The sequence below is a fragment of the Platalea leucorodia genome, assembly GCF_965183815.1.
Source record: "Platalea leucorodia genome assembly, chromosome: 4".
Lineage (NCBI taxonomy): Eukaryota > Metazoa > Chordata > Aves > Pelecaniformes > Threskiornithidae > Platalea > Platalea leucorodia.
The window spans coordinates 16960566-16972304 of record NC_138826.1 but is presented as its reverse complement, the minus strand read 5'-3'; the positions used below and the strand labels follow the sequence as shown (position 1 = coordinate 16972304).

The 11739-nt window shown below is 56.9% G+C and overlaps 1 protein-coding gene across 1 annotated transcript in view; it reads left to right on the top strand.

Moving 5' to 3' along the window:
* Positions 1–5975: 5975 nt before the first annotated feature.
* The window catches only part of HPSE2 (heparanase 2 (inactive)), a gene marked incomplete at its 5' end in the record, with an annotated part of 113159 nt that continues 107395 nt past the window's right edge, over positions 5976–11739 (top strand). Inside the window, 2 exons of the mRNA XM_082308873.1 lie at positions 5976–6235; positions 7312–7469. Coding sequence (XP_082164999.1) covers positions 5976–6235; positions 7312–7469 — 418 coding nt within the window. The remainder of the gene's footprint in view (positions 6236–7311; positions 7470–11739) is intronic.

The following is an 11739-nucleotide window of genomic DNA, read 5'->3' as shown; positions in this document are numbered from 1 at the left end:
TCCTCCCAGATGGCGGGACAAATACTTGCTCAAGTTCATCCTCAGGCTTGTAAAATCGGGGTATTCACTTCTCTTTCTTTTTCGCGTGATGATGCGAAATGAGGATAATTCTACACATTTCTCTGCACCTAAGGGCTGGGCTCAGTTTGACGAAGACGTTTCTGAGGCTGTTGCGGTCTTTGGAGTGCTGCAGAGCTCCAGGTCTCCCTTTTGCGTTTGTCCTCTGTATCTCTTTGACTATGACTAATTGCTGCCACTTTGCTTCTGCTCAAGATACAAAAGACTAAAGCTAAATCAGACCCAGCCATTGATGACTACAGGGAAGTTCATGGATCTAAAGAGCGTTCTCTGTCAAAGGACATTGTTGTACACAGAGGTATTCTCAGTCATTATGTGGGGTTTTTTCTGCTTGCTGAAGAGGCACTGGGCAAAGGGGATTTCTATCTGCTGGGACAGCATCTGGTTTGACCGGCCTCCAGAGCCGTTCTCACAGCTTTATGGAAGTCATGCATCTCAGTTTTTTCAAGAACCAAAAAACACCTGTTGGGAGATGGACACTTCGGGATCTCACTAGTTCTCCCCATAGACAAATCTGCAGGACTAGGGTACCCAGGTTTGTCAGAGTATTTTTGAGACCACGCATCAAATTAGACAGATTAAGGAAAATAATAAATGCAGTTTATTCTAGCAGAGTACCTGGTACCTAAGTGCTCACAGAACTGGGAATTAAGTTACAAAAAGAAAAAAAGAAAAAATAAAAGATCTTTGATGAGCAGCTGCCTGAAACTCAACTTCATCCCCCCTGTTTCTCACGTGTCTTCCTGTGGTTGCCAGCTAGGGAGAGCCCATGCTTGCAGCCTTTTTGGGACTAGTGCCTTCCTTTTGTCCCTGTCCCTTATTTTTATAGGTTTCTTAATTAGGCAGCTAGTGAGTACAGATTGTCTCCCAAAGGAAAGCCTGGCACCACTGTGCTCTATTTTCCTATGGCTAGATTTGGAGATACCAGTTTGTGTTCCTCTCATGCTGGCAAAAAATGCAAAGGCAGCATTGCCAACTGTGCTTTTCCTGAGCAGGCAGTTGGTTTTGATCGATGCCTTGCTTTTTGCATGTATGGAGGGAGGAAGCTCTCTCAGTAGGCTTGCTTTCCTCCCGCTGTCACTGAGCTCCCTAGCCAGCCAGTCCTCCTAGCCCAGACAGATGTATTTGCTTGTTACAGAACTTCCCAGGTCACCTACATTAAAGAGCAATGCACGGATACTGTATTAAATCAAGCGGTTGTCGTCTGCCTGCTTGTTCAGGTTAGATGTGATACATAAACATGCTAGAAAATGGTTTCAGCAGTGGAGTTCAGGCTGTGCAACACCCACCTTGAGGCACTGGCGGTTTTAGGAGGTTGCATTCCAGACATTAAGGCTCTTGTGGTGAAAATGATGGACACTGCAGTGCAGAAAGAGCAAAAACCTCAATAAAAAGAATCTGCCATGCAATTGTGTGCTCTGATGACCACAGCTTTACCACATTCAATGGTCTTGCTCTTCTTCTCAGAAATTGTCATGCCATGGGACAGGGCAGGAACTTAAGAGTCTGAAAAGAAAGTGTATTTTGGTAAAGTGTCTATGAATCGTGCTCTTGATTTTCATTTGCTGAATTTTTTCCTTGCTGGCTTCTTTTAGAGTATCCATAACTCAGGTTTACTTGACAGCACTACAGAAACAGACATGGTTGATATCTTGGGAATCAAAGACATGATGATTTTTTTTAAAAAAAAAGGCTGTCTAGCCTGTTTTATCCTTCCCAGCCTAATGGAGGTTTGTTTGGTAGAGCACATCCTCTGATGATAATAACTTTCATCGTTTATGAGCAGAAGTTTATTTTCTAGCGAACTAAAAATGTTCTTCCTAAAGAGGTTTTACCCATTTTCTTCTGGGCCGATTTATACAGCCTGAGATCTCAGATGAAATTTCTCTTGTGCTTTTTCTTCTCCTTTTTTCCTTTTTTTTTTTTTTTTTGTATCAGCCCTGCTATCCAAAGAGGTTTCCTCTGCTGAAACCCTTCAACGACTGCTCAGACCGTTTACAACAAGCACTTTCACAGGCTACTGCTCTACAAAAGTGAGGAAAAATTGAAGTAACTGCTTATAATAATGAAGTTAAATGCAGGTTTAAGTGTTTGTGAACTGCAACTGACTGAAAGGGTGCCAGACATTTTGCAAATATACACAAAAAGACAGGCCCCTGCTCTAATCGGCTTATAAATTAAAAGGAAAGTACATTGGCAAGAGCAGAAGAGATGATATGACATGCTTTAAATAGTTTATAGGGAGCTGGAGGATTGTTGTTTATTTGGTGATGTTGGGAAAATATTTCATGTGCTTTGGTTAAACTCTTCAGAGAAATGCTTCTCCTCCCCCAGTTTTCTTTCCCAATGACTGTTTTGGAGATCAAAACCAGCCAGTTTAGAGTAGATGGAAAACGGAGAAACGTATTTCCAAATCGACAAAACCGCGAGTAAATCTTTATAGATACTTTTTATGTGAGTCAAGCTTTCCGAAGTCATTATCGTCGTATAAGAAAGGACCAGCGCTTCACCGGCCCTGCGGACGGCGAGGCAGGGTGCAGCTGCTGTGAACGGGATCCCTGCTCGCTGGTGTGCGTTGCTGTGCAGGGGGTGCCCCCCGCCCCCCTTGCCCCTTCCCGGGCCGCCCCCGAGCTGTGCCGGGCGGCAGCGGCGGCTCCCGGGGCCCGGCGCTCCCCGCCCCGCCGCTGCTGCCCCGCCGCTCCCAGACAACGGAGGCTTTTGAGCGTTTAAAGGGCTTCTATAGCAAACCTACAATTCATTAAAAAAGAAAAAAAAAAAAACAAACCAAAACCCAAACTTTTTTTTTTTTTTTTTAGATTCGACTTGCCATTCCTGCAGCCGGATGCAAACTGGGGTCCAATTGCTTTTCCGAGGCCAGCGGCTCAGGGCAGGGTCCAGGTGTCGGTCTGGAAAGCTGAGACAGGTAAGCAAATATTTCCTTTAGCACCGTCTTTCCCAGAATCTGGAAGCTGACCCTGGCAGCTGGGAGACTTTTTGCTCCTTTCCCTGCTGTTTTATGTTGTTGGTGATATCTCCGCAGATAAGTGACTTTGCTGCATCCGGAGTTTGCAGTCAAAGCAGAGACTAATTGTGAAGAACGTTTCAGAATAAACACATTTCTCCTCCAAAGTCGTTTGTTTGTAAGGAAAAAAAATATATAAAGGAGGTTAAACGGGATAATTTGTTTTCTTTCTTGTCTTTTACTACATAACGCACTAGAGTTCCATTTTAAAATAGAGCCATGCTTGGCAGGAGGCGCAATGCAAAATTTCGGCCTGCAACCACAACACTGATTTGAGCAGCAAATGCCCCTGAAGCCTTGCTGACATCTCCTGATAATTCAGGAAAAAAAAATTATAAAATAACGAGATGATTCAGAAACTCGCATCCCTCTTACCAGAGGTGATCCAAAAACTGAGCAGCTTCTGAAGCGGAGGCTTCAGGTCCCTGGGTCAGTTTTAAGCGCTACTGCAAGCTGCGGCTGAAGTGTTCGCAGCCGAACACAAATTTCCAGGCTTAAATTGCCTTCTTCCTGTCCCGGGATGCCAGGGCTTTGCACAGCTGAAATTGCACAGTCCTTTCCCCCGGATCCTCTTACTTCTTCTAGCGCTCAAAGCCCCGCCGCTCCGGGCACCCCTTTGCTGCTTTTTGTCAGCCTGTGCTGCGCTCGGCAGCCTCTCCCGGGGCGCGTTTTGAGCCCCGCTGCCCTCTCTGCCTTAGCGGCATGATTTCACGACAAATCCTGCTTTGTGCTCACCCCTAGCAGAGCCAGAGGTATGTTTCATCCATCTTCCCCCCCCGGTTCTATTCATTGCACCGTGACTCCGTGCCCCCGCAATCCCTGCCTGGGTACCCTGGGGCTGGCAGCGGGGCAGGGCTGGTTGCCCCCCGGGGCGATGGGCTCGAAGCGTTTCGTGGGGCAGAGAGACGCGGGGAGAGGAGATTTCCACAGGAGACGGCGCTGCCCGCGGGCTTCCCCAGGCCCGAGTGCCTCCGCTGAGCGCCGGGCTCCGCCGAGCGCACCGAGCTCCGGGACTTGCCGTCGTGGGAGACAGCGGCTCCCCTCCCTCCGCCTCCCGGGCCCGGGCTGGGGCGGACGAGGAGCGCAGGTGGCTCCGCACCGGCATCGGGAGGGGGGTTCCCGGCCGCGGGGAGCCCTGCCGGGGCAGCAGGCTGTCAGTGCGCTGGAAGCGACCCTGCCCGGGGCTGCCCGGGGCGGCCGCCGTGCAGCGATCGCCGCTCCGACCGACCCTGGCCGGGGCTGCCCGGGGCGGCCGCCGTGCAGCGATCGCCGCTCCGACCGACCCTGGCCGGGGCTGCCCGGGGCGGCCGCCGTGCAGCGATCGCCGCTCCGACCGGCCCCGGCCGGGCTCCCCGAGGGCGGCGGGCGGGTCCCCGCCGGCCGGCCGGCTCTGCCGGTTTGTGCCGCTATCCCGGAGCCTCGCTGCTCCCCGCAGCCCCGGCACCTCCCGACCCCGGTGCGGGGGGTCTCCGCAGGTGGGTGCCGGCTCCCCCGCCGCGCCGGGCCCCTCACCAGCAGATGGTGCTGCGGGCGCCCCGTCCCCGGGGCTGCCGGGCCCCCGACGGACCGCACCGGGCCCGGCTCAGCCCGGCCGCTCTCAGCCCTCCGTCGCCGGGCCGGGCAGCGGCACCGGGGCCCTGCCCGCCGCCTGGCCTGGGCGAAGAGGGAACCGGATCGGGCCACGGCGGCGGCGGAGGGCCCAGGTAGGGCGCGTTACGTGTCCCGGAGCCCGCCGGTTGCTGGTGTGCGGGAGCCCGGGACTTGCCCGGGAACCGGCTGCTGGCGGGAGAGGATGCCTGGTTCGGATGGGCGCTCCCTGAGGCGGGCCATCGCTCCCGGGATGCTCGGCAGCCCCCACCGATCCCGGGCCGGGTGCCACAAGCCTGCGCCCAGCGCGGAGAACCGCGGCCGCCCGCACCTCTGCAGCGCGCCCAGCCCGGGCCGTCCCGCCCCGCCGGCGGAGCGGGCAGCGGCGGCGGGCTGGCCCCGGCGCAGGGGACGTGGTCGGTCCCATCGAACTGCGCTGTCCTGTGCACCCCCGGTGCGGGCGTTTCTGCGTCGGGCGGTTCTGCCGCCGCCCCGCCGCGGGTCGGACACCGCTGGGCCCCGAGGCCGGCGGGAGAGGGCGGCCGGCGGCCCGGTTCCCCGTGCCCCGGTTCCCCCCGGTGCCCGGGTGGCCTTCGTGTGCCAGCCCGGCCCAGCCGATGGCTCCGGGCGAGCCGAGCGTGCCGTGCCGGGGCTCCGGGCTGCCGGCGGCCCCCAGCCCCGCTGTGCCCGTCGGGTGCCGCGGGGCCATCAGCCCTCGGCCCCGGGGGCCTCGCCCCAGCACCGGCACGGCTCTCCCCGCGGGTAGGGCTTTTTTGGGGGGTGATTAACCCCCCTGTCCCCCCAGCCCGGGCTGCCCCCGCTGCCTTACCGCCTCAGCCGTCCCCGCAGCCGGCGACAAGCTCGGGCCGTGCCGGGCAGCCGCCGGTCTCCGGTCCCGAGCTCCCCGGTGTCTCGGTGTCCCGGCTCCGGCCCGGTTTTGCGGGGTGCGGGAGCTCCCGCGGCGGAGCCGGCGCAAAGCGAAAGCTCGGTGCTGGCGGGGCTGCGGCAGGCCGGCGGGCCCCGAGCCGAGGGGGTTAAACCAGGAGCCTCCCCTTACCTTCAAAAAGTTAAAAATGTCTGGAGCCTGCATCTCTTAAAGGGGCGGTGCTGGCTGCAAGGAGTCTTGGCACCGGCTGCGAGAAAGGCTGGTCAGGGGCGTGAGTTCCCCTCCACCAGCACCAAAACATTGCAAAAAAAGGCAGAGCGCCCCACACTTTAGATAAGGACAATTAGCCACCAGCGAGCCCCTGCAGACAGCGAGTTAATTAGGGGTTTCCTGCTCTCCGGCATGCCCTGTCCCAGCTCCTGCCCCCCCGGGCTCTTAGCCCTGATGGCACCTGGGCTGGCTCTCATGGCCACCTTCTCGCTGCCCTCCCAGGCCGGGGACAGGAGAGCGCTGCCGGTGGAGAAAGCTCCAGGTGTGAAGGGAAGAACTCTCATTCTCCTTGATGTCAACACCAAGAGCCCTGTCAGGATAATCAGTGAGAATTTCCTCTCCCTGCAGCTGGACCCCTCCATCATTCATGATGGCTGGCTCGATTTCTTAAGGTAAGGCAGGAGCCCCCCGGCGCCCTCCCCACGCCGCCCGCGGGGCGCCCCGGCGGCCCCGCCGCCCAGCCCCGCCGGGCTCCGCGCTGCTGGCGGCGCTTGTTGTGACGGAGGGAGCGAGGCCATGGTTTCCATTAAGATGCACATGTTTGCAATGGAGAAACCATTTCGGAGACTTATCAGTTATGACTGCAAAAATGTCGTGCTCCTCTCGCTCCAACAACCGCTCCTCTGCAAAAAGCACAACACGGGGCCGAGGCAGCACAGGGAAAAAAAAAAACCAAAACAACAAACCAAGAAAAACCCAGCAGCAGGAACGGGGCCGCCTGCCGAGCCGAGCCGAGCCTTCCCCAGGTCCCGACGGGCGGAGAGCGGGGTGTCGGCCAGGTCTTCAGAGCCCTCCGCTCCCCGGACTTCCAGCCCTGCGCGGGGGGCAGAGCCGGGCTGCAGCTGCGCTGGGCTCCACCGGCGGTGCGGAGCGGCCGCGGCCTGGAGGCGCTGGGACGGCCAGAAAGCCCTCTCCCTGCTGGGTAAGTCGGGGAGGGAGAGCGGGTCTCCGCCGCACGCCCGCTCCGAGGGTCCCCGCGGCTGCCGCCTCCGGGGAAGGAGCGGGGCGAGGAGGCGGGAAGGCGCGGGCGAAGCGGAGCGGGGCCGGCTCCCGCTTTCCTCTCCTCCCCTCCCCGCTCTGCTCCGCTCCCCTCCCGGCGGCTCGGCCCGCGGCACGGTCCCGCAAAGCGCGGCCGGGCTGCGCGGGGCGCTGAGCGCCTCTGCCTCCGCTGCACTTGTCCGGGGGGCGCCGGGGGCGGGTGGGGGGAGAGCCGGGTCCCGCCGGTCTCCGGGCCACCACCGGCGGGCGGGGCGGCTCCCCGCTCCCGGGCCGCGGCCGTTCGGCCGCCGCCAAGCCCCGCAGCCGGGCGCCGCTGCGGTGGTACCCGCGCCGGGCGGGGCAGCAGGGCCGGGGAGGGCAGCGGCCGGTCCCGGAGCCCCGCGGCCGCCGGTCCGTGCCGGTGCCGGTACCGGGGCAGGGAGGGCCCGGCCCGGCCCGCGGCGCCCTCAGCCCGCTCTCCTCTCCCCAGCTCCCGGCGGCTGGTGACCCTGGCGCGGGGCCTGGCCCCCGCCTTCCTGCGCTTCGCGGGCAAGAGGACGGACTTTCTGCAGTTCCACAATGTGAAGAACCCGGCCAAGAGCCGCGGCGGGCCCGGCCCCGACTACTACCTCAAGAACTACGAGGACGGTGAGCTCCGGGACCGGGGCGGGGAGCGGGCGCGGCAGCGGGGGGCTGCGGGCACCGGGCGGTCCCGCTCCGCCTGCCCCGCGCTCCCTGCGCCCAGGCGGGGCCGCGCCGCACCCGGGCGGTGCTGCCGCCGGGCACCGGGCAGGGGAGCCTCCCCCGTACCCCTTCCTTCCCGAGCGGGGGGAGCCGGGGAGCTCGGCGGAGCCCGCCCGCCCGTTGCCGGCGGATCCGGCGGATGCCGGCCCCCGGGAACAAAAGGCCGGCACCGGGGAGCGGGGCTTTTCGCGTCCCCCCGCCGCTCCGCCGCGACCTCCGGCTCCCTTCGCTCCCGAGCCCCGAGCGGGCAGCGCCGGCCGTGGAGGGGTCTTTGCCCCGGCCGCTGGCGGGGAGCGGGCACCGCAGCCCCGGGATGCCTCTGCAGGCAGCGCCCCGCGGCTCCCGGGGAGCCCAGCCTTTCCCCAAGGACCCCGGCGTCGTTCCGCGTTTCTCCGCCCGCCGTAGCCCCGGGGCTCCCCGCCGGGCTCGGTCGCCGCCTGCCGCCCCGCCGCCGCTCTGCTTGTCGGTGCCCGGCCGGGGCTGCTCCCCCTCCGGGCCGCTCTGCCATCCCAGGGCTTTCCAAAAGTCACCGCCTGGCCCACGGCTTTCCGCGGCTCTGCCCTTCTCCCCAGCCATCCGCAGCTACACAAAGGCTTCACCTTTTGCGGCCTTTAATTCACACAAAGAAGCTTCGCAGAAAAGTCAGGGCCAAGTCTCCGTCCTAAGGCATTTATTTTAAGAAGCGGAATACCATGTCCACATGCAAGAATTTATTGATTTTTCTCTCTTGTTTGTTTGTTTGTTTGTTTTTTAATTTTTTCCCCTTACTCAGTGACTTACAAAAATTAGCTAAAGATATTTCCATGAGTAATTTTGAAGGCCAATTAATGCCAGACAGATCCCAGTGGGCAGGTCTGTGGAACAGAGGAAGTTTTGCAGAGATCTAGTCAGCAGCACAGTGCTGAATGGAAAAAGCAGATGCATTTGCCAGTTTTCTGATGGTTCTCACTCCCGCTGTTCCCCCATGTAACATCTGATCTCACCGAGATGAATGTCCCTCTATTCCCACGCGCAGGCAGGTGGGTAAGTTTGCGTGCTCCATCTTTCGCTTGGTCTCCCAGCCGGAGCAATCCCGATGTTATTCCTTGTTTTTCTTCTCCTCGTAACAAATCTCCGGTGAAGGGTTTGTTGTACGCTCTGCCTACTGAGATGCACTTCAGGAGAAAATGCTGACCAAACCTGCTGCAGCCACCTTGAGCAGAAGGAATTAAGTGTAGTGCATAAAATTGTAGATGGGACTCATACAAAACATTTGTAGGAATAAGTTTTCCTGCTTTCAATATTTCAACAACTTACAGGAGAGAACTCACACTTATTAAATGTCTTCACAACAGCTTTCATGTTAGGGAAGGACTGAAAGCTTTTGTTTTCTTCAGTTTTCCTCATGGCAATAAAGTTGAAATGTAGCAGCCCTTCAAAATGAAGCTTCTCATAGAAGTTGTAACCACAAGTCTTAACTTTTCATCACTTAAATATGGAACAGAACCATTGTGAATGTGGGTGAGGGAAGGAGGGGACACATGTGGTGCGTATCAGGCATCGGTGTAAATCAGAAAGGTGTGGTAAAAGGGATTTCCTGCCTGGAAGCAAAGCTTTTGTATTTGTTCTTAAGATCTGTGTGCAAACTCCAGGGCTATAGAATTGCTAGTAGCTCGCATCTTTTTGTGCTGAGGCTGCACTGGGCGCTTCACTAGAGGGATCCAGTTCTCCAAAATGAAATCCTGATGCCACTGCAATTCTCTGCCCCGCTGTACGGGATCCGAGAAGCCATCTTCTTCTTTCGGAGCACTGGTCTGGTTTGCGTTCCCTCATCTGTAGCTTGCCTGGGACCTGCTTGGCATCAGGGCATGCACAAATGTGCAAGTAGATGACCTCTCTACAAAAACCTTACAGCCTGAACAGACAGCACAGAAAAAAGATGGCAATCAGCACCTGAGCATGGGGGAAGCCAGCGAGCATCCCACCAGGTACCCTTCCCCCTCCCCAAGTTATATGGGGTGGTTTGGGTTGTTTTCTGTGTCTGTGGGCTTTTGTATTGCCGGCATCTATTTTCTGAAATTTCTTGTCTAAGCTTTAGTGGCATGGGAGAGGGGAAGAAGCTGGGGGGGCTCGATTAGTTAAAAAAGTGGGAAAACGATTAAAAGGGAAATCTGAATTTCTAAGCCTTGCGTATCACCTTAGTGATTTTTAGTGACATGATAAGCGATAGCTCGGTTGTTTTCTGCTTCGAGTGGCTGTCTTTTCACCCATTCACCCTGTGGGTGCACGCAGACTTCAGGCCTGTGACCCCAGTGCCTGGGCTGGCTCTGCAGCCCCTACGGGTGTTCCCGTGCCTCGTGTTCCCCTGTGGCCTGCGCAGGGATGGGGAGGGAAGGGCACGTCCTATGTTCCTCTCAGCCGCAGCAGCTCAGCAGGGTGCGGGTCTGAGAGGTGAAGGGCACATGTACAAGACTGCTCCGAGAACCGCAGTTACCAGCGAGTGACTCTGTGAGTGGTGTTCGCACCACAGGCAGCCGCGCTCCTCTGCGTGCTCACAGGCCACCCCAGCATGGCCACGTGAGGCATTCAGACGGGCAGCAGCAGCAGCAAGACTGCTTTGCAGCATCCTTCATGGATACTTTGCACTGTGGCCATGCTTGCTGGAGTTGTAATGAGTCTCTGTGCAGGGATCGTAGTGCTGTAAATCCCCCTCTGCTACCCTGTTGCCCTCCAAACCAGGTATTCCTCACTGCTGCCTTTGATGATCTTTTGCACCTCTGTAGTGCTTCATGTTCCTGATGATCCGACCTCCTCAGAGATTCATCCTACTCTTTCCTCTCTGTTTAAAATTATATTTATTTCCCTTTCAAACTGTTATGGCCATGCATACCTCCTCCTTCTGAAAATTGCCTTCACCTACATCTGTCTTTGGGTTCACCAGCCCATCTTTTTCCTTTCCTTTCCTTTCCTCCATGGAGAGTGTGGGTGCTCTCTGAGGGTCGTAGTAGTTGCTTTTGACTTGTGTCCAAAATGTACTTCATTTTCCTGAAATAAGGTGTTTCCTTTAGGCTTCAGGGTCATTCTTTTCGTGTACAAATTCTTCCTGGAAGCACAGACCTGGAAGTATTGTGTAATACCAGGTGTGTACAGCGTCTTTCCTTTGTAACTCTGAACGGCCTCACCCCAGTCCAGACCAGTCATGTTTGGGCAGTAAAGGTAACAAAGTGGTGAGCGATCTGTGGTGGCAGCCTGCGATGGCCAGGAAGAGGGCGCGTGTGGCAACTTGTTTCAGCACTGCGTATAAAGCTGGCCCGGAAATTTCATCACCTGGTGGCAGATTTGTCCATACCTGACAGAGCAACTTGTAAAAGTGGTTGCCTATGATGAATGGTTTGGGTGAGCCGTAGGGCATGCAGTCCCTGTTGATGGCAGCGTATATGTACCCCCTGAACTTTTAGAAGGTCATCTAACTAATCTGTTATATTAACCCCCCATGTATAATGCACACCAGGTGACTGCCGTTCTGTGCAGCCCATGCTTTGCCTGATCAGTCCTGGAGTCCACCCTGTTTGGATATGGCATTGGCCAGCCTGAGGTGTGTTAGAAACAGAAAACCAGTTTAATGGATGTCAAGCTCTGTGGTGCCAGGAGGTGGGGCTGTGCCAGAGACTTTTTGACATTTGATGATCAAGAGGTGTAACATTTTTAGCCTGAGAGACTTTTCTCTCCCTTAAATGGTGTTTATCTGCATATGCCCTGCTGAGTTAGTTTTTCTTCACCAGCTGCGCTGAGAGTTGTTCTTTGTTATCTGGAGATGTGTTTATCTCCTGCTGTAGGCACAGGTCTGATCCCTGGGCAGGTACCGAGATGTAAGGTCTCATGCTCAGTCTATGTAGTAGACCTGCTTCTCCTTTGGCTATTGAATTGTCTACCAAGCAATCCGTTTGGACTGTCCTTTCAACTGCCTCACACATTGCCAAGGACAAGCTGGCTCTGAGGAATGAGACAAGAAACATTGGTCTCCAGGAAAACAGGCTTGAGCCGCTCCTTTTTGGAGTAAACGCACAGGGCTACCTGTTTGCTCAGGCTATAGTTGCTGGTACACGACCTCTTCTAAAGTTGGGTTTGCTAAAGCCTGATTCGCATGCTGCCCTGAAGCTTGGTGTTGGTGTGTTAGGTGTGGCATGGAGACCTG